This window comes from Erinaceus europaeus, chromosome 12 (genome assembly GCF_950295315.1).
Source record: "Erinaceus europaeus chromosome 12, mEriEur2.1, whole genome shotgun sequence".
Taxonomy (NCBI): Eukaryota; Metazoa; Chordata; class Mammalia; order Eulipotyphla; family Erinaceidae; genus Erinaceus; species Erinaceus europaeus.
This window is the reverse complement of record NC_080173.1, coordinates 66,295,928-66,318,845: the sequence shown is the minus strand read 5'-3', so window position 1 is coordinate 66,318,845 and position 22,918 is coordinate 66,295,928. Positions and strand designations below refer to the sequence as shown.

The following is a 22,918-nucleotide window of genomic DNA, read 5'->3' as shown; positions in this document are numbered from 1 at the left end:
TTCTTGTCTTTAGGTTCATGATTAGTCAACAATTTGTTCTGCTTTATATCTTAACTCTTTTTCAGCCACCAGGTTCCAGATGCTACCATGATGTCAACTTGACTCCCTTGGGCAGAAGACCCCACCAAGCTGTCCTGGAGCCCCACCTCCCCAGTTCCCTACCCCACTAGGGAAAGAGAGAGACAGGCTGGGAGTATGGATCAACCTGTCAACGCCCATGTACAGTGGGGAAGCAATTACAGAAGCCAGACCTTCCACCTCTGCACCCCATAATGATCCTGGGTCCATGCTCCCAGAGGAATAAAGAATAGGAAAGCTTTCAAAGGAAGGGATGGGATACGGAGTTCTAGTGGTGGGAATTGTACCCCTCTTATCCTACCGTCTTGTCAATACTTCCATTTTATAAATTAATAAAAAATTAGCAATTCCAAGAAAAAAAAAACTGGAAGAGTGAAATACCTACACAAAGACAGATACGACAAATGTAGAAATGGAAAAAATAAGGTAGAGAAAGTCACCTCAAATCAATAAAAAAGAAAATAACATTAAAACAAATGAAGATGCTATAAGAATTATGGGACAACATCAAAAGAAACAACTAGGACAGAAGACAGCATAACGGTTATGCAAAATGACTTTTCATGCCTGAGGCTTTGAGGTCTCAGATTTAATCCCAGGCATCATCATAAACCAGAGCTGAGCAGTGGTCTAGTTTAAAAAGAAAAAGAAGTTCAAGCCCCCGGCTCCCCACCTGCAGGGAAGTCGCTTCACAGGCAGTTTCTTCTTCTAGAAACAGGCAGTGAAGCAGATCTACAGGTCTCCCCTCTGTCTTCCCCATCTCTTTCCATTTCTCTCTGTCCTATCTAACAACAACATCAATTACAACAATAATTTTTTAAAAAAAAAGGGTAACAAAAGGGAAAATAAATAAATATATATTTTAAATTTTTTAATTTTTTTATTAATTTTATTTTTGAGAGAGATGCAGAGAGAGAGAGAGAGAGAGGGAGAGAGAGAGAGAGATAAACACCAGAGCACTGCTCAGCTCAGGCTTATGGTGGTTCGGGGGATTGAACCTGGGACTTAGGAGCCTCAGGCATGAGAGTCTGTTTGCATAACCATTATGCTGTCTCCCCTGCCCATAAAAAATTTTTAAAGAAAAAGAAATGGAAGAACAAAATTCACATCAGAGTAGTACAAGAAGAAGTATGAAAGGGACAAAATTCATATTTGAAGAAATATTAGCTGAGAATTTCCTCAAATGGGGGCCTTGTGGTGACGCACCTGGTTAAGTGTGCACATTACAGTACACAAGGACTGAAGTTCAAGCCCCTGGTCTGCATGTGCAGGAGGGACGCTTCATAAATAATGAAGCAGGGCTGCAGGTGTCTGTCTCTTTCCCTCTGTGTTCCCCCTCCCCTCCCAATATCTCTCTGTCTCTATCCAATAATAAATAAAACATATATTTTTAAAAATGGTTGGTGACTAGCATTTGAAAGAAGGTAGAATACGAGAGAGAGAGAGAGAGAGAGAGAGCTTCCTCAAGTCAAAGGAGACAGATCCCTTCAAACAAGGTAGCTCAAAGAGATCCAAGAAAAATGAATCCCAATCTAAATAAATGTGTCTTGAGTAAAAATATAGCACTATAACACTTTAAAAGTTTCAAGTATGCATCATGATAAATCAACACACACACATGTATACTATACTAAGTTAACCACTAAAAGTCCAACTCTGTTCCTCACCATACCTTTGTCCCCTTTGTCCTGATTTATCCACCCTATTCACCCTTCCCTTCCGGTAGCCACCAGTTGGTTCTATACCTTAGAAGTTTATTTGGGGGGGAGTCGGGCTGTAGCGCAGCAGGTTAAGTGCATGTGGTGCAAAGCGAAAGGACCGGCATGAGGATCCCGGTTTGAGCCCCCTGGCTCCCCACCTGCAGGGGCATCTCTTCATAAGCGGTGAAGCAGGTCTGCAGGTGTCTATCTTTCTCTCCCCCTCTCTGTCTTCCCCTCCTTTCTCCATTTCTCTCTGTCCTATCCAACAACAATGATATCAATAACTACAACAATAAAAATACAATCAGGGCAACAAAAAAGGGAATAAATATTTATAATAATAATAATAAAGGAAGTTTATTTGGGGAGCTGGTGAAATAGCTCACTTGGATAGTGTGCTGCTTGGCTGCTCTAAGCCCGGCCCCCACAGTACTGAAGGGAGTTTCAGTCCTATGGCTTCTCTCCCTCTTTCCCTCTGCCTTTCTGCCTCTATTTAAAAATAGTTTATTTTTGCTTTATTTATTTATCTGCTTTCTCTACATATCATATATAAGGGAAGTAATAAGAAATCAACACTTCTAATGGAGTTTTTCTATCCATCTGTTTATACAAACTGAATTTAAACAAAAATCAGTCTCAAAAGACATTTGTATGTTGTCTTATTTCCTACATATAAGAAGGCTTCGTCTCTGAAAAATAAACAAAAAATATTCAGAAATAATTAAGGCGATTGAAAAAAAAAAATCTCAAATCTGAACTACAAGACATTTAAGCTCTTGATGTTTAAAATATGAAACAAAGTATTTCCTTCTAAATTCTTTATTGTGTTTGCTTGAGGAAAACAATTACACTAAATTAAAATATAAAGTTTTCCAAAATTAAAGATTTAGTTTTGGTTAGGATATGCATGCTGATCTTTTTGTAATCAAAGAAATCCTTCCCATTGTAAAATGCCACTGTTTGCTTTTGAAAACTTGAAAGAATCTGAGCTCCACCTGCTGACTAAATGTTAGCATTTAACATTTTGCTTTAGTTAGGTCTTGACCCTAAGCACAACAGCTTGCTTTGCATGGAAAGGGAAGGAAAAACTGAAAAGAAGCACTTAATGCTTTAATCCAAACAGCTGAATTTTAATAATAAGTCAAATATATTAACTAGGGAGCCAGGAGATAGCTTACCCAGCAGGGTGTGGACCTTATCATGTGTAAGGTTGTTCACTGGCTCCAGCCTTGGCACCAAATGGGAGCACCACCACCGATGGTGGCACAGTGCTGTGGTGCCTCCTCTCTACCAGTCTCTCCCTCTAGTTCTCCTCTCTCTCTAATATAAACAATGACAATGTTGGCCCAGGGAGTCCAATCAGTAAGTGGTAGCATCGTGAATCCACAAGGACCAGGGTTCATTCCCTGATGTCATAAGAAGAAGAAGAAAAAAAAAAGATATATATATATATATATATATAGTGTGTGTGTGTGTGTGTGTGTGTGTGTGTGTGTGTGTGTGTGTGTCTGAAATGGGAAAAATAAGAGTACATGCCCAAGGATAGCTAATCTGAAACAAACTGAAAATACAAACTCTTCATGAATGAAGATGTTTGAATGGCATGAAATTTTTTTAACTTTAAATATATTTAACACATCTTGGGTAACAGGGGTATTCCTGATATTGACCCTAAAAGGACTGAGTCACCTTTTGATCAAAATTATAGACACAAAAATTATTTTGTAGGGGCCAAAAATGACCATCTACTTGGTCTGCAGTATACAGTGGTATTTTTTTCCTTTCTTTTTCCTTTTTTTGGGGGGAGGGTTGTGGGTAGGGGTAGAAAACATAGTTGGCTTTTTCAAAAACACTTCTAAACAAATAACATAAACCAAAATGCAGGGGGGGAATGACCCAAGGAATCAAGAGACATGTTTATGCACTTAAACCTAAAAATTTAATATTCTTGGGAATACACTTGTGTACAAAAGGTTTTCTTTGACAAATTATTCTTCCTTAAACAAATGATTATGATATTACTGAGCCATAACCCATATTATATAAAAATGAAAAATCTATGTTAGTATTTTGTTGGTAACAAGCCAGACCCTCCATTACAAGGGCACTTTTGTATAAACACAGAAGTGTTATAAGTCTAGGTTTCGAGTCAATGTTAATTTTTCTGTGTTTGCTCTAGTAATTCTATTCTCTATCAAGTACTTGCCTTTAAATTTTCACTACATGCCAAAGGTTGCCACTAATTCTTACTTTGAATCCAGCTAAGAATCTTACCAGATATATATCGGTTTGGGTTGCTCCTGAAGCGGTCATCCACTAGAATAAGAGCTCCCCAATCATTTTTGTGTCGAATACATCTATCAAAAAATAGGGAGAAAATAAAATACTTATAATTTAATTTTGGAATGTCAGATCAAATGTCTATTAGGAAAGCTGAAGACTGAGAGGATGAATATGTCGGTTACATATTCCTTTAAGGAAAGTCACTACTATGAGTGAGGTTACAGAATCAACTCAATACAATGTAGTTAAGGTAGATTTAAAAATCCTCTACTTTTGAAAACTATAACATATCCAAAGATGGTGTGTGCATTTTTTTCCAGTTTTGTTGGAGGGTTAAGGATTTACAGTATAGTTGTTGGCCAGTATAAACTCTCATTTCCCTATGAGAGGCATCTGCAATATACTCTCTTCCCCAACCAAGGTCCTTTTCCAACAGCATGTACCAGGACCCTTTAATCCATCCCTTCCCCTTCTTCCCCAGAGTCCTCTGCTTTGGGGCAATACACCATATCCACTCCAAGTTTCACCTTTATGTTTTCCCTAACTATAATTGCTTCGTAATTTCCATCTATGAGTGAGATCATTGCATATTCTTTTTTCTGGCTTATCTCACTCAACTTAATACTTTTGAGACCTGTCCAAGATGTAGCAAAGGAGATGGCAATATCATTTTTAACAACTACATAATATTCCATCGTGTATATGTACCATAACTTTCTTAGCCTGTTGTTGGGTATCTGTGTTGCTTCCAAGTCTAGGCTATTCCAAACTGTGCTGCTATGAATATTGGTGTGCATAGGTGTTTTCAGATGGGTGCTTTTGTTTCCACTGGGTAAATCCCTAGAAGGATTGCTGGGTCACAAGGTAAGCCCATTTCTAGAGTTTTGATTAATCTCCAGACTGTTTTTTATGGAGTTGGACCAATTTACAATCCCTTTTTATAGTCCCTTTCGCCCCACAGCCTCTCCAACAATTGATATCTTATCTTTTCTGACGTGTGACACTCTCACAGGTGTAAAGTGGTATCTCAAGGGCCAGGAGGACGTGGTGCACCCAGTTAAGTGCACATAATACTAAATGCAAAGAACCACACAAGGATCCGGGTTCCAGCCCCTCGCTCCCCACCTACAGGGGGGAAGGCTCCACAAACAACAAAGCAGGTCTGCAGATATCTATCTTTCTCTTTCCCTCTCCCATCTAAGTACTAACCAGGCCTGACCCTGGTAGCTTTCCAAAATCAGATGAGATCAGGTGTGTTCAGGGTGGTATGGCCATAGACTCTCTCTCTCCATAACCCCTCTCAATTTCTTTCAGACATATCCAATAAAATGGAACAAATGACTGCCAGGAGCAGTGGATTTGTATTGGTACACCAAACTGCTGGATGCAAAATAAACAAGAAACAGTAACAAATAAAGTGGTATCTCATTGTTGTTTTATTTGCATTTCCCTGATCATCGGGGACTTTGAGCATTTTTTCATATGTCTATTGGCCCTTTGGCTTTCTTCTTTGGAGAAGATTCTTGCCCATATTTTCTCCCCACTTTTCACTGGTGTTATTAGTCTTTTTATTGTTGAGTTTGGTGAGATCTTTGTGTATTTTTTGTTATGATTTTCCCAACTCTATGGGAGATTTCTTTGTTATGGTAGTGATTCCCTTTACTGTGCAGAACCTTTTCTGTTTGATGTAATCCCATTGGTCTACTTTTGCAAAGATGCTGTAAAAACTTAAATGGAAGAGAGTTCTGCCTATGTTTTCTTCTAATTATTTCACAGGTTCTAGTCTACCTTCTAAATATTTGATTCACTTGGAGTCAAATTTTGTATATGACAACATTTAGTGGTCTACTTTCATTCTTCTGCATGTTTAAACCCAATTTTCCTGACACTGTTTGTTGAATAGACTCGCCTTTTTCCATTCGATGCTTCAGGTGCCCTTGTCAAAAATTAGTTGACCACAGGTATAGGGAATGATTTCTGGGTCCTCAAGTCTATTCCACTGGTCTATGTGTCTACACTGATCGCAGTACCAGACCATTTTGATTACTGTGGCTCTGTAGTATGTATTGAGGTCAGGAAGTATTCCTCCATTCTTGTTCTTTCCCCTCAGGATTGCTTTGGCTATTCTGGCTATTTTCTGTCTCAGATAAACTTTTGTATCGTTTGTTTTGCTCATGAACAACTCTGGTGGGACCTTGATAGGGATTACATTAAAACTATATGTGGTTCTGAGTAGAAAAGTCACCTTGGTGTTGTTAACTCTTCCAATCCATGAGCATATGATGTCTTTCCATTTCTTTATATCTTTTTCTATTTCCTTAAGAAGTGTCTCATAGTTTTCAGTATAAAGGTCTTTCACTTCATTACGTGTATCCCTAGATATTTGATTGTTTTTGCTATTAGGGTGCACAGAACAGATTTCTGGGTTCATTCTTCTAGTTTGGTATTTGCATAGAGGAATGCAAGAAAAAGGTAATACCCACCTCTTCTTAACAAGCTCTTCTAAAATATCGAAGACACAGAAACACTTCTTTTCACCTTCTATGATACTAATGTCACCCTGATCCCACACACACATCACTATGCCTAAGGACCCTGGTTCAAACCCCCTTATCCTCACCTGCAAGTGGAAGTTTTGTAAGTTGTGAAGCAGTGCCTAACGTATCTCTCTTTTCTCTCTGTCTCTGGCTAATAAGTAAATAATTATACAATTTTTTAAAAAGAGTGTTTTCAGGTAAGTTCATGATTGAAAGTGCAATGTCATTTTCATTCATTTTTATACTGTTTTCTTTTTAGTAACAGGCATTTTAAAATGATTTGAGAAAGACTCCACCATTTAATAACTATAAGATATCATATAAAATCGATGCTATTTCTTCCTTGAAGGTCTGGTAGTATTAGTTAATGACCACACATCAAGATGGACACTTTTGTCCTAGGAGTTTTTAACTATAAATTAAATTTCTTTTATAGAGGATTCATCAAAGCTTTTGTTGTTGTTTTTTTTTTTTTCCTCCTCCAGGGTTATTGCTGGGCTCGGTGCCTGCACCATGAATCCACCACTCCTGGAGGCCATTTTTTTTCCCCCTTTTGTTGCCCTTATTGTAGCTTCGTTGTGGTTATTATTATTGCCCTTGTTGACACAATTCGTTGTTGGATAGGACAGAGAGAAATGGAGAGAGGAGGGGAAGACAGAGAAGGGGAGAGAAAGATAGACACCTGCAGACCTGCTTCACCGCCTGTGAAGCGACGCCCCTGCAGGTGGGGACCCGGGGGCTCGAACCGGGATCCTTACGCCAGTCCCTGCGCTTTGCGCCACATGCGCTTAACCCACTGCGCCACCGCCCGACCCCCTCATCAAAGCTTTTGAATGTATACATATCAAGGTTTTTTTTTTATATTAATGGAATTTATTAATATCTCTTTTATCTAGACTGGTAATTTGTGGCTCCCCTCTTTTTCTTTGAAAATTTCACTAGAAGTCTGTTGGATTTTTTAAAGTTTATTTTGTTAAATTACTAGTTTCACTGACATCCTTTATCTTATTTTATACTCAAATTTATTGATTTGTACTTCTAAATTTTTTATATCTATTTTCCTTTTTGTTGCCCTTGTTTTTTATTGTTGCTGTAGTTATTGTTGTTGTTATTATTTCTGTTGTAGTTGTTAGGGCAGAGAGAAATGGAGAGAGGAGGGGAAGACAGAGAGGGGGAGAGAAAGATAGACACCTGCAGACCTGCTTCACCGCCTGTGAAGCGACTCCCCTGCAGGTGGGGAGCCAGGAGCCTGAAGCGGGATCCTTACGTGGGTCCTTTCGCTTTGTGCCACGTGCGCTTAACCCGCTGTGCTACTGCCAGATTCCCTCGTTTTTACTCTTCGCTTTATTGATTTAAGAACTTTTTTCCTTGTCAATAATAAGTGTTCAATGATAAGAGCTTTCCACTAAGCATTTCAACAGCTGCAATCCATACATTTTGATACATTTATTTTAATTTTTGGTTAATTTTAATTAACCAAAAATTAATTACTTTTAATTTTTAATTTTTCCCTTGTTACTTCTTGGTTAGAATTTAGTTTATATTTTGAGTTATGGCACAAAGACATTTACATCAATAAATAATTTATAAAATTTTTCCCTCCAATGTTTCATATTGCCATGCTCAATTATGTTCACTTGAGTAAAAAAGAAAAAAAACTTTTGTAAAGCAATGCATTAGAAACCTCATAGTTCTGTTGCAACTTGGTCACAAAATCAAGTACAGTATTGCAGATTACTGTGGTTTATGGTCTTATACCACATTTTGAAGCTCTAGAAGCTCTCTGGATAATATGGCATACTGGGGAAAGCAGTGAATCTAGCATTCTTATTGAATGTCTATGCCCCCAGCTGGGGGACAGGTAGTTGCTGAGAAAGCAAAATTGGATTCGTTTAGGGGAAGAGGCAGACAATGAACAGACTTCTATAATATAATGCTGTAGCAGGAAATGTGTATAAAAAGGTTCCCTAAGGAGTAAGTGACTCTAGTTGAAGAAATTTTTTTAGTTTGCATAAAGAATGTCACCTTTAAGAGGTTTTGATTGGTGAGCTTGTAGTGAAGCGTATGTTGCTTTTATACCGAGGCAGAGTAGTGGAAGGATGCTATATTTTTAATAGTGTGTTAGTGAGAAGTTTATGCTTAATAGTGGGAACTTGAGTGGACAGAGATAGGATGAAAGGATGAAAAGGCGGGTCTTGAGGTTTTAAAAGTAGTTGGGGCCAATATGTGAGGTACTATGTAGTAGCTATGTGATGCTAAACAAGAAAGGTCCTCTCTCATGCTTTGGCTAATACATGGGAAAGGGTTGAAAAATAACAAAGTACGATACAAAGGTATTTTTCGTCTACCTTAACTTCTTGTTCTCCACTTTGGTGCTGCGTTGGTGTTTGTCCACCTTGCTGGTGAGCTCCTCTGCTCTGTGACTTCACACTTCACTCCTCTGACCATTACTATGAATTTATCCATTAATTTCCTCATTATTTCTCTGAATTTGTTGTGGGATTCCATAATTTTTCTCAATTCAGTGGATATCAGTAGAGACATAGCTTTGATGTCTTCATTGGGAGGTGAATATGGCTCTTATGAATTTTCCAGAGATTGGACCAGGAGCCTCAGGGATGCACATTCTGTGGTCTATCAGCTTGAGCTAGTTCTACAGCCACAATATTAATTCTTTACTGTGAGCATGATTTGTCTTAACTCTTCTTGAATGTTTTTTTACTTATAAAATTACAAACTGAGGCTAGGTGATAACTCACCTGGTTGAGCACACAAGTTACGAAGACCCAGGTTCAAGCCCAGTCCTTACCTGCAGGGGGAAGCTTTGCAAGTGGTGAAGCAGGGCTGCAGGTGTCTCTCTGTCTCTCTTCCTATCTCCTCCTCCCCCTCAATGTCTGGCTGTCTCTATCCAGTAAGTAAATAAAGATAATAAAAATAAAATAACATGGGAGTTGGGCAGTAGCGCAGCGGGTTAAGTGCACCTGGTGCAAAGTGCAAAGACTGATGTAAGGATCCCGGTTCCAGCCCCCGGCTCCCCACCTGCAGGGGCGTCGCTTCACGAGAGGTGAAGCAGGTCTGCAAGTGTTTATCTTTCTCTCCCCCTCTCTGTCTTTCCCTCCTCTCTCCAGTTCTGACTATCCAACAACAACTATATTAATAACAACAGTAATAACTACAACAATAAAACAACAAGGGCAACAAAAGGGAAAATAAATAAATTAAAAATATATAAAAATAAAATAAAATCACAATCTAGGTCCAGATTGATGATTAAATGGTATTACTTGAGGGAAATTTCTGCACAACATTAACTGAACACCATTATGTGACATTGTTTAGCCAATTATAAATATTATTTAGACCAGCAAACTTTGGTTTTTATTTTGGGTTTCATTATTCCATTAAATCCTTTTAACTTTCATTTGTGACATCTATCACTGAAACTATACTAGCTCCTATTTCCTAAGGTTCTAGTAAAATAAAATCCTACCAAATTTACTAAAAGGAGGAAAGTAACAAGAGGTGCTATACATACAATCCTAGTCAATATTACAATTAGATAAAATTTCACTCCACTTACCTACCTAGGGCCTGGTTCAAGGCCCTATATGCTTGAATTTCATACCACTGACGGCCAGGTAAAAGACCTCTTAATTTTGAATGCTGGTCATTATATCGTCGCTTTAGTTCAACCTAGTAATTTGAAAATATATTTAAAATATAGTAGGCAACCAAAATATATATTTAAAACAATATTAACTTCTAATATGTTAAATATCATTTTTAGTGTAGAATATTTTTTCAACTTAAGAGATTGTGCCCATCTAAACTTCTGCTTGTATGTTGGAAAATAAATGATAACAAATTCTGCTATCTAATCACTGAAATTGATATTATAATCATATCCTTCACCAAACAAACTTGGAATTATTTTTAGGAGGGTTGAGGTCCGGTGATGGCAAACCTGGTAGAGTGCATATGCTATAATGCACAAGCACCCATGCTCAAGCCCCACACCCCCACCCCATTCCCATCTGCAGAGGGAAATTTTCACAAGCACTAAAGCAGTACTGCAGGTGTCTTCCCCTCTCTTATTTCCTCCTTCCCTGTCAATTTCTCTGTCTCTACCAACAAAAAGGAAGGCGGGAAAGTGGCCACGAAAGCAGTGGATGCATAATGCAGGCAAGTCAGCCCCAGCAATAATTCTGGCGGCAATGAGGGAAAAAAAAATAATTGTGAAGCGAGGTGGTGGCACACCTGGCTAAGTGCACGTACTAACAATGTACAAAGATTCAAGTTCAAGACCCCAGCTCCCACCTGTAGGGGAAAAGCTTCACAAGTGATGAAGCAGTGCTACAGATATCTCTCTGTCTCCCTCCTTCTCTATCTCCCCATTCCCCTTGATTTCTCTGTTTCTACCCAAATAAATAAATAAACTATTTTAAAAAAGGAAAGATAAAAGAGTCCCCTTAGCATTGGGCAAAGAGACACTTCATTGGTGGTGGTGTCTTCTATTAGTCAGGAGCAAAACAGATACAGTCTTTTGTTCATCCTAGCTTGATGCCTGGATCAGAGGCCACAACTGTTTCATTCCTGAGGCACATTTAAAAAAAAAGTTAAAACTAGTATTCAGGGCTGAATAGTGTGTTTATTTTGTCATGGGCAAGACCCAGGTTCAAACCAGGCCCCAGTGCACTGAGGAAGCCATCAGTGTTGTGGTGTCTTTCTCTCTGAAAAAGTCAAGTCTACAGTGGTGAAGCCTCAATGACAACCAAAGTGATTTTAAAAAGAAAAAGAAACTAAATTCTTGATAAAAATCAGAATCACAACCAACAGTGCCACATACCCAGACTTCACCTGGTCTTTATAACAATATTTAAAATTACATCATCCCAAGAGAGAACTACTTCTCTACCAGGTCAGAGTATATAAAACACACCATTCAAATTGGCTTATTAAATTGTATCAGATAATGAGCTTTCCCTTATAAAAATTAAAATGTAAGTTTTGAGTGAAAGGAAATTATATACTATGACTTTATATTTTTCATACACTAATTAAATGAAAAAAGGGCATTGTCTTAAATACCACTCAAGAATGTTAGTCAATTATGAGTCACTAAAGTTTTTGAAAAGAACCTTAAAGAGAGGGTAGAAACATTAAAAATATAGCATTTAAAGTAGAAAATGTTATCTAGTGGGGGAAAAAAATTTTATACCTTAAACTGTAAATTCAGTTCTATATTTACAGCTTTGCCCAGTGTAAGAGATCTGTGATAAGCACCAGAAATACAAAGTGGTTAAAAAGAAGTTCCTGCAGAGCAAAAGCATACATGAATAGAAAAAAATATGAACATAAGAATATGATCATCAAACAAATATAAACGTTAAATTATTAGCATAGACTGCAGTATGCATTAACGAATGAAGACATACCATTACTTTGGGATAAGAATAAAGAGACTTTTACCTGGAAAGACCACAGAAATGGAAAAGAGAAATCAGTCTGAAACACATAATAGAGCTACAAGCCTTAAATGACATATATGAATGTATGGCTTATCAAAGAGAGAAAAAAATGAAAATTGACTATATATATATATATATATATATATATATATATTCATTGAGAAGGAATAAAATACTTTGCTGAGGAAAGAAGTATATTTAAGAAAGATGAAAAAGTTGGCTTAATCCATGTTTAAGAAATAATTTCTAAATCAAGAACAGAAATTGGTAGTGTGTTAGCTAAACAGAAAGTCAGAGTGAGAAAAGTTGTGAACCAGAGATCTTATTAGTAACAGATGATAATAACATCTATTGAGCTCCTAAAATAGTCCACACACAAAACCCAATACATAAAAAGAATAATTCTCTTGTTTTATCTTCACAGCAATCTTAAGAGGTAGTTATTATTACTCCATTAAAAAATAAGGCTTAATGGATGATCTCACCCATTAGTGAGAATTAAGAAACAAAGTAAAGGAAAACATAGGATGAAACATTAATGAACTGTGGTCTATTTTCACAGATCCAAAGATTTAAGAGTGCCCAGTGCTACATGATGGAAAGAGCAATTTGGTCGTGGGAAAGGTATGCTGGCACCTATTTTGGGGAAGAATTGATATTATACCCAGTTATAATAGTCATGTAGAACAACATTTCCTCAAAAATAAATAAATAAGATTTAAAAGCATCCAGGAAGGACTCACACACTTCAGGTTCCAAGTTTGACCCCCGGCATTTTATTTGCTAAACTGATTCTCTTTTCCCCCTTTTCTCGCTCACATTAAAGAAAGCCTTTAAATAAGGCTTAACATAAGTGACATGTTGAAGTTCACCTAAGCTTTAAGGAGTAGAGGTGGAATCAGAATTTCAACCTATTTTTCAGAGTCTTGCTCTCTTAAAACACTATGTTGCTTCTCTAAGTTGTGATTTGTTAATTTAATTCTGTTGTGGCTTTACTTTTCTATTTCAAATGGAATAAGTAGGGTTAATAAAATAGCTCACCTAGAAAGTGACCCTACTTTGCTGTATGAACAATACATGTCTTACTGCACTGAAAGAAGCTTTGGTGTTATGGGCGGGTGTGTGTGTCTGTGGGTGTTGTGTGTGTGTTGTGTGTGTATGTGTGATTATACTGGAGGAAGTTTTACACATACAATTGCGCAGTGAAGCCCCAGCAATCACTTAAAAATAATAAAAATTGGGAGTCGGGCTGTAGCGCAGCAGGTTAAGCGCAGGTGGTGCAAAGCACAAGGACCGGCATAAGGATCCCGGTTCGAACCCCGGCTCCCCACCTGCAGGGGAGTCGCTTCACAAGCAGTGAAGCAGGTCTGCAGGTGTCTATCTTTCTCTCCTCCTCTCTGTCTTCCCCTCCTCTCTCCATTTCTCTCTGTCCTATCCAACAACGACAACAACAATAATAACTATAACAATAAAACAAGGGCAACAAAAGGGAATAAATAAAATAAAATTAATAATAATAATTAAAAACAATTTTTTTAAAGATTTTATTTATTTATTGATGAGAAAGATAGGAAAAGAGAAAGAACCAGACATCACTCTGGTACATGTGCTGCCGGGGTTTGAACTCAGGACCTCAGGCTTGAGAGTCCAGCGCTTTATCCACTGCGCCACCTCCCGGACCACACAAATAAATTTTTAAAAAGAATAAAAATAGGGGGTCGGGCGGTAGCGCAGCGGGGTAAGTGTAAGAGGCGCAAATGACAAGGACTGACGTAAGAATGCCGGTTCAAGCCCCCGGCTCCCCACCTGCAGCGGAGTCACTTCACAAGCGGTGAAGCAGGTCTGCAGGTGTCTTTCTCTCCCCCTCTCTGTCTTCCCCTCCTCTCTCGGTTTCTCTCGGTCCTATCCAACAACGACGACATCAATAACAACAACTATAATAACTACAACAATAAAAAAATGGCTTCTTTTTTTTTTTTTTACATGCATAACATTCCCCAGATTCCCATTTAGCAATACAACCCCCACTATTTAATTCATCATTTTTCATGGACCTGTATTCTCCCCACCCACCCACCCACCCCAGAGTCTTTTACTTTGGTGTAATACTCCAATTCCATTTCAGGTTCGACTTGTGTTTTCTTTTCTAATCTTGTTTTTCAACTTCGGCCTGAGAGTGAGATCATCCCATATTCATCCTTCTGTTTCTGACTTATTTCACTCAACATGATTTTTTCAAGGTCCATCCAAGATCGGCTGAAAACGCTGAAGTCACCATTTTTTACAGCTGAGTAGTATTCCATTGTGTATATATACCACAACTTGCTCAGCCACTCATCTGTTGTTGGACACCTGGGTTGCTTCCAGGTTTTGGCTATTACAAATTGTGCTGCCAAGAACATATGTGTACACAGATCTTTTTGGATGGATGTGTTGGGTTCCTTAGGATATATCCCCAGGAGGGGAATTGCAGGGTCATAGGGTAGGTCCATTTCTAGCCTTCTGAGAGTTCTCCAGACTGTTCTCCACAGAGGTTGGACCAATTGACATTCCCACCAGCAATGCAGGAGGGTTCCTTTGACCCCACATCCTCTCCAGCATTTGCTGCTGTTACCTTTTCTGATGTGTGACATTCTCACAGGAGTGAAGTGATATCTCATTGTTGTCTTGATTTGCATTTCTCTGACAATCAGAGACTTGGAGCATTTTTTCATGTGTTTCTAGGCCAGAAAACACTACTTCAAAAAAAGAAGTAGAAACGCAAAGCAGAAATTGACTGAGTTTGGAGTATGGCACCAAAGTAAGAAAGCAGAAGTATACTAGAGTTTGCAGGGAGTACCTCCCTAATACTACCTCTCCACTTTTCCAAGCTTTGGGTCCATGATTGCTCAACAATTTGTTTGGCTTTGTATGTTAACTCTCTTTTCAGTCACCAGGTTCCAGGTGTCATCAGGATGCTGGCCAGACTTCCCTGGATTGAAGACACCACCAATGTGTCCTGGAGCTCAGCTTCCCCAGAGACCCATCCTACTAGGGAAAGAGAGAGGCAGACTGGGAGTATGGACCGACCAGTCAACGCCCATGTTCAGCGAGGAAGCAATTACAGAAGCCAACCCTCAATGCAACCCTCAATGACCCTGGGTCCATGCTCCCAGAGGGATAGAGAATGGGAAAGCTATCGGGGGAGGGGGTGGGATATGGAGATTGGGCGGTGGGAATTGTGTGGAGTTGTACCCCTCCTACCCTATGGTTTTGTTAATTAATCCTTTCTTAAATAAAAAATAAAAAAATAAAAAATAAATTTAAAAAAATGGCAACAAAAAAGAAATTAAATAAATGTATAAATATAAAAATTAATAATGAAAAAATAAAATGGAATGAGTATTAAAATCTAATAAAATATTAAATGGTTCTCAAATTCAATCACAGCAATTTAGTCACCTGAAAAAAAACTGTAGGGGGCTGGGCGGTGGCGCAGTGGGTTAAGCGCACATGGTGCAAAGCGCACAGACCGCTCAAGGATCCTGGTTCAAGCCCCTGGCTCCCCACCTGTGGGGGTAGGGGGAGGTCACTTCACAGGCGGTGAAGCAGGTCTGCAGGTTGTCTTTCTCTCTTCCTCTCTGTCTTGCTCTCCTCTCTGGATTTCTCTCTGTCCTATGCAACAATGACAACAATAACAATAATAATAACAACAATGATAAACAAAGGGGAAAAATGGTCTCCAGGAGCAGTGGACTCGAAGTGCTGGCACCAAGCTCCAGCAATAAGCCTGGAGGCAAAAAAAAAAAAAAAAAAGTAAATAATGGAAGGCCAAAAAATTGACTGGTTCCTACCAATGAGTTAATTCAATATGTACAACAATAGGAATTGTTCCCATAACAGTATTCAGACTTTAAAGATCTTCTATGTAGTGTTTCTGAACAAGTAAATTAAATAGTACATTTCTGTAATACAAGCCTAAGTGGAGGTATAAACAGTGATTTTGGAGAAAATATCTAAACTTTCAAGATAAATTAACATCTATGGCTTCAGTAAGTTGTAAAACTGCTCAATTCTCTCGATGCTGTCTAGTCTATTATTAATCTTTTTATTAAAAAAAAAAAAGGACACACTTTAGGAGAGAAAACAAGAGTGTACCTCTATAAGTACACTCTTTTTTTCAAAGTAGTTGTAAGAAAATTTATTTTATATTCACTCAGAATGACTGTCAGAAGCTTTAATTAAAACTTAGCAACTATTTTGTAATTTTGTGAATCAATAATACAAACAAAAATTTCACATTTCATAACTAGGCTATAGAGGAAGACCAAGAAATAATAGGGTGCATGCCTTGACAAGCACACAACCCAGGTTCAAACCCTGGCACCAAATGGAAGTGTCACATACCAGGGGGAACCCTGGTGCTGATCTCTCTCTTCTCTGTGTCTATCTGAAAAAGTCAGCCCAGGAGTGGTAAAACCTCCCAGGTTTGAGGCCATGACTATAAAGGAAATAAATCCTTTAAATGCCATAGACTATGTATTTTTAAATTTTTTTATTATATTTATTTATTGGATAAAGACAGGCAGAAATCAAGGGGGGGTGATAGAGAGGGAGAGAGACAGAGAGAAACCTGCAGCCCTGCTTCACCACTTGTAAAACGTTCCCCCTGCAGGTGGGGACTGGGGGCTCAAACCTGAGTCCTTGCGCACTGTAATACATGCGCTCAACCAGGTGCACCACCACCCAGCCTGCCATAGACTATGTTTTTAAAAATTATTTAAATAATAAATAATATGCAAATGTAAGAAATATTAGATGATAGTTTGATACTTTATGACAATTCAGCAACAAAGTATATTACATATTGATGATTAGGAGAAAAAAAACCTTCAAACAAGACTTCTGGGGGGTGTGGTCATGGAATAATAGTGATTTTAAAGAAAAATCACACCAGGGAGCAGCCAGTTAAAACACACACACACACACACACACACACACACCAAAAATTCACCTGGAATCTCACATGTGAAGAAACTTGCTAAGCCAAAGGTGGGTGAAGGCAGGTGCATGAAAAGGGGCAGAGGAGAAAATCTTGAGACAAAGGCAGCTTGAAATGAAGAGTCACAGACTGTTGACAGCAGATGGCAATGTTTTGGGACACAGGCTTTACCCTGAGAAGATGGGCTATTGTATGCCCAGCCAAAACAGCAGCAGACGGCAGCCAGAGGCCAGAGTACAGTCTGAAACAGGCTGCTCTCCCCACTGCTAGAGTGGAAACTGTGTGAACGAGCACAAGGTAATAGACTTCTCCGCCCCCATATACTTAGCAACAGCGCCACCTACTGGCTGAATAGCAGAATCCATACTTGACCAAAACGTGGAAAAAAACTCAACAGCCCAAACTCACAAAGGAGTTTGAACTTAAAAAGCTTATTACAAAGGCAATTCAAGACTCCAATAACATTCAGATATGAAATCAATAGCTCAGAAATCATTTCACCAAACAGCTACAAAACATACAAAAAGAACTCCTGAAACAAGCGCCAGGGTATGAAGGAAATTTAGGATGCTGTTAAGGCATACATAATATGCCTCTTAAGTAGAATAAATCAGCTAGAGAATAGAATATCAGGGCCAGAAGATAAAACCACCACATTCTCCGAATGCAAAGCTACTGAAGAGGAAAGGTTCATGAACAGTGAAGCAAGTCTCTGTGAAATAGACTCCAGAAGAAAAGAAAAAGTGAGTTATTGGGATACTTGAGGATGAAGAGGAGAAGATATTCAAAGCAAAGAACATACGCAAAGAAATCAGAGAAGAAAATTTTCCAGACCTGGTCAATGCTCCAAATATAGTTTTCTAAGAAGCTGATTGAACATCAAAGCTCTTGAGTCCTACCAAACAGCCCGAAACTATCCAAAAACAAGGACAAGGAGAAAACATTGCAAGCTACAAGGAAAAGAAAGAACCTGACAATCAGAGGTAGAACAACCAGACTTCCATCATATTTCTCATTACAAATCCAAGAAGCAAGAAGGGAATGGAATGACATGTTCAAAGTATTGAAAGATAAGAATGCCAGTCATGAATACTCTGTCTATCCTGCCAAATTATCCTTCAAGAATTACTGAAAGGAGTCCTACAGGGAAAGAAGCAAAGAAAGCCCAACTCTAAATGAGGTAATCTACGGTATAATAGAACTGGGAACACAAACAGCAGTAACAAAAGGAGCAAATACATAGGAAAAAGGATGGCAAAAATGGACAGTGATATGACCAATGTTGTAAATCAAGACCAACTACCAAAGATCCAGATATTAGAGTAGAAACTCTGAAATTTCAATCTTGGCCTTTGGTAGAAACCTGAAGGAAAACTGTTGGGTGGGATAAGTCAGAAAAAGAAAGATGAAAACACAAGCACTTCACATGTAGGTGAAATTTGGGAGGACGAGTCAGAAAGGGAGACCGCAGGGTGAAACTTGAGCTGAGGGTGGAGTACTGCAAGGGACTGTGGGGAAGAATGGAAGCCAGGGACTTGGGGGAGAGGGGTTTGGGGCCCTAGATGGGGGGATGAGAGTGTTTAGCAGATACCTGTTATGTGGAATTGGAAAATCATACCCATGTGTACACAACTGTGCTGTGAATCATTAAACCCCCCCAATTAAAATAATAATTAAATTTTCCAAAAATTTTAAATCCAAAGTTCTTTATACCGGAAGCAATACACATTTGTTACCCCTCTCTCTAACAATAAATAAAGCAATTTATCTATTGTCTTAATAATATCCCCCCCATTATTTGGCATTTATCCTTTTCAGACATACTAACAATGGCTGGCAAATTTTCCTATACCATGTTCAAATAACACTTTCTAATAACTCTTCCTATAACAACAGTTGCTCTAGGGAGTATTAGTTACAAATAAAACATTGAGAGATAATGTAGCAACTACTAGACTTACATTTTAACAACAAATTGTTCCCATGTCTTTTATCATTTAAATGGAATTAACTTTAGTTCATTACTATTTCCATTTCAATTATTTCAACTTTATGAAAATTTTCAAATGTTTTTTATAATCCAAATGATCTTAAAAATACAGTCAATATTTTATCTAAAGAAAGCATTTTAGGTAAAAATATAGGAAACAACAAAAAAACTTGTATAAGTAAGCATATACAAAATCTACCTTTGATAGATTTTATTTATAAAGAAATGTTTTGACTAATGAGAAGTAAGAATGTCACTGGAAGCACATGTTTAACTTAGGAAAGCAAAGCTAAATGTTTGGAAAGGATTGAAAGCCAGTACACCTCATTTTAATGATATGAGAACCTAGTTCACTGTACACTTAGGAATTCCCAAGCCCAAAAATCAACGCCCAATTTAAAATGACATAGAGCATATATGAAAAAGCTAGTTTTTCGTGCCAGCAAATAGCCTAAATGTTAAGTAAACCCAAGACTGAAAGGGATTAGCTGAAATGTCACAGGACAACCTTTTTACTTCTACCTGCTCATCCCTATAAATACATTTCATCCCTCAGGCATGCTTTCCAACTAAACAGTTTCAATGTGTAGCAGTGAATGGCCCATGGCAAGCTCTGTCATCTTATAACTGTCAAAGAGATTACTCTTTGATCTAATTGGGAGGTCAAATCCACATTCACATTAGCTAGTCTACCAACATTATACCTGTTGACCAGTGCTTTCTTAAAGCCCAGTGAGACAGACATTTTATTATAGAAGTTAACTGTGAATGTTTTTTCTGAGTTTTGACAGTAAGTAAACACCATAAACTGAGCTCAAGTAGTTTGGAAAGATGATCTTTTAGACCAGTTAACATTACTTTTCAAATACATTTTACAAGGTCTTCCCAAAATATAAAGTTATATTTAATTATTCACTTTGATAGAAGTTTAAACTACGTATACCTATCTCCAGTAAATTAATACATGTGTAGTTATCTTTTTTTGAAGTTTTCTTTTTTTATAAATATTTTTATTCATTTATTATTGGATAGAGACAGAGAGAAATTGAGAGGGGGAAATGGAGATAAAGAGAGAAAAAGAGAAAGAGGGTGAGAGAGACACAGAGACACCTGCAGCCCTGCTTCACCACTCATGAAGCTTTCCACTCACAGGTGAGGGCCAGGAGCTTTAATCTGGGTCCTTGCGCTTAACCAGGTGCACCACTGCCTGGCCCCAATATGTGTAATTCTGAACAGCAGATAAGTAGCACATCTTAGATGCTGCAAACTGAATTTCCAAAGTTGTACTTTGCATGTCTCTTAATGGAAGATTAAAATAATTTGAACAAATGTAAACTCACTCTCTCATTCTCTGTCTCTCTCTCTCCCTCCCCTTCCCTCTCCTCCCCCCTCCTTCTCTCCCTTCCTCCTTTTCACCAGAGCACTGCTCAGCTCCTATTTATGGTGGAGCAGACTGAATCTGGGAATTTAGTGTCTCAGGTATGAGGGTCTATTTGCATAACCATTATGCCATCTCCCCACCTCTGCACATGCATTTTTAGTAACAGAAAGTAATCTATGTAATGCCTGTATCTTGAGTTTGCAAACCACTGGCTATGAAGTAATGTACTGAGGCACAAAACATCTCATTTCCCTTTTTTTTTTTCTTTTTGCCAGAGAACTGCTCACTCTGGGGATTGAGCCCGGGGCCTCAGAGACTCAGACATGAAAGTCTTTTTGCATAAACATATGCTGTCTCCCCAATTCACATCTCATTTCCTAACTAGAGTTCAAAGTCCACAGAAAAGTGAAAAACATCCTTAAAACAGTAGTTTCTAGATAACTGAAAATAAGTCTGCATGAAAAGCTAGCCTAACCGATAAGGAGATGAGATTTTGAAGAGCAAAGGCATAAGCACTACAGAGGGATACATACAGAATTGCGTAAAAACACCTATATATCAATAGTTTTCAAGCAGAAATGATATGGTTTGGGATTCTGATTTTTACCATTACATTATAGTATATTTGAGATCAAATAGTCCCTAAGTCCTCCAGTGATTCAGTTTTATTAGAAACGTTAAAATTGTGCTCGCTTCAGCAGCACGTATACTAAAATTGGAACGATACAGAGAAGATTAGCATGGCCCCTGCGCAAGGATGACACGCAAATTCGTGAAGCGTTCCATACTTTTATTCTCTAATAAATCTTATTTTAAAAACATTAAAATTAGTGTACTATTAATAGTGGTACATCTAAAATGGGCAAAGGGATTATATTTCATATGTTAAAAATGAATTTAAATAACAACTTTAAACATCAGATTCTTTTTCAACTTAAGCAAACCTAACAGTGTTGGCTTCAAATAGTTTTGCTCAAGAGTAACTTTCTATAAGTAGCTCCTGAAAAACTAAATGGTGTGATACATGAGTTAGTGCTATAAATGCTTCTCTTCACCTGGTTACTGCCTCATGTGAAAGATGATGACTTTTCCCCCCAATTTAGATAGATTTGTATTGTGATTTCAATAAATATCTTCCTAAAAGCAATCAACAAACAGAAAATACTATTTTTGCATATAAACCTTAAGACAAAAGTTCATGCTTTAAATAAGATTACAAACAGATAATCAGCTAAGTTTATGAATTATCAATATTAAGAAAACTTGGCTTCAGAAAAATAAGCATATTTGTCTAGCAAACACTCAAAGAAAATGGTTTTATCTTTAGCCAAGATACAGGGCCTAAAGTGTAAACATTTATAGTAAACCAAATCTGGAGGACAAAGACTGCATTAGAGACATTTACTGCTCCATATCATCACAGTGTAAGCACTTTTATCGTGGTTTCACAATATAAATTCCAATGGTTATAGCTCCAAACTCAGCCTAGATGTTGTATGTGAAATAAATTAGCTAGATAAAAGGCATATAGCTGGTTCCATTTCATCTGGCATATTTTCAAGATTTCTGAAACACCAAGTTAACTACAGATAATATATATTTATATGTATTTTTTTTAATGGAAAAAACTGAGTTTGTGCCAGATTCACTTTCAGATTAAAAAAAAAAAACATCAGAAAAAGTCGATTGTTAGTTACTTTTTCTTTGTTGCATTAAAAAATTCAATAATAATATACCAAAAAAATAAGAACCAAGAGATAATAACAGTATTATAACTAATCATACATATGCTTCAAGGCTGCTTTGGATAAGATACTTTTTGCAGAGAAATCTGTAAACTTTGTGTGTCGCAAATTGGATTTTAAAATAGCCTAAAATTAATATCTAAGAAAAACAACAAAATATATCACCCTTACATCAAGTATCTTCTGTTTTCAATGTATTCAACATTTTCAACCTCCAATGGTTATAATTTAGCTACTACCCAAAATAGTTTACTAATAATTCAGTTACAGTTAAACAATTGTGAGTAAGTGCCTTAGATAAGAATACCACAAAATCATCTGTCAGTACAAGAGCATTAGATCATACATACAGCCTAGAAAAGAAAGAGGGACCAGGGAAGTGACTCAGCAATAGATGCATGCCTTGCAAGTATGAGGCCCTGGATTTGATCTCTAGCACCACATAAAATGATAACAGTGGTGCTCTGGTCTCCTTCTTCTATCAATAAGGGGGGGGGGGGGAGTAAAGATAAGAAAAGGACACAGGAAAACAGCAAAATTAATATTTTTCTACTAGAAGAAAAAGTTATTGATACTTTAAGACAGTAACTGTGTAAGAAAACTTTAATATGCATATTCTGTAAAGGATTAAGCTAAAAGTGTTTCTTTAAAAAGTTACAAGATGTGTGGCTATTTATCTAGGCTATCCAATCAAAATATTGTCCAGGAAAACTAGAAATTATCATCTACAGAAAATTATGTGAATATATATGTGT

At 37.7% G+C, this 22,918-nt stretch overlaps 1 protein-coding gene, 1 long non-coding RNA gene, 1 other non-coding gene and 1 pseudogene across 4 annotated transcripts in view; 3 read left to right on the top strand and 1 right to left on the bottom strand.

The window, feature by feature from the left end:
* LOC132541990 (uncharacterized) overlaps positions 1-13,573 on the top strand; it is a 169,930-nt gene extending 156,357 nt beyond the window's left edge. Inside the window, exon 2 of the long non-coding RNA XR_009553110.1 lies at positions 13,440-13,573. This is a non-coding gene — a long non-coding RNA (uncharacterized LOC132541990). The remainder of the gene's footprint in view (positions 1-13,439) is intronic.
* BRIP1 (BRCA1 interacting helicase 1) overlaps positions 1-22,918 on the bottom strand; it is a 144,166-nt gene that overhangs the window by 10,001 nt on the left and 111,247 nt on the right. For both annotated transcript variants that reach the window (XM_007531479.2, XM_060203874.1), the window contains 2 exons: positions 10,179-10,291; positions 4,053-4,135 (listed from right to left, as the gene is read on the bottom strand). In XM_007531479.2, coding sequence (XP_007531541.2) covers positions 4,053-4,135; positions 10,179-10,291 — 196 coding nt within the window. The remainder of the gene's footprint in view (positions 1-4,052; positions 4,136-10,178; positions 10,292-22,918) is intronic.
* On the top strand, positions 11,063-11,204 carry LOC132542334 (small nucleolar RNA SNORA48; annotated as a pseudogene).
* LOC132542204 (U6 spliceosomal RNA) lies at positions 21,104-21,210 on the top strand. Its single transcript, XR_009553311.1, has one exon. It is a non-coding gene; the product is annotated as a U6 spliceosomal RNA (small nuclear RNA).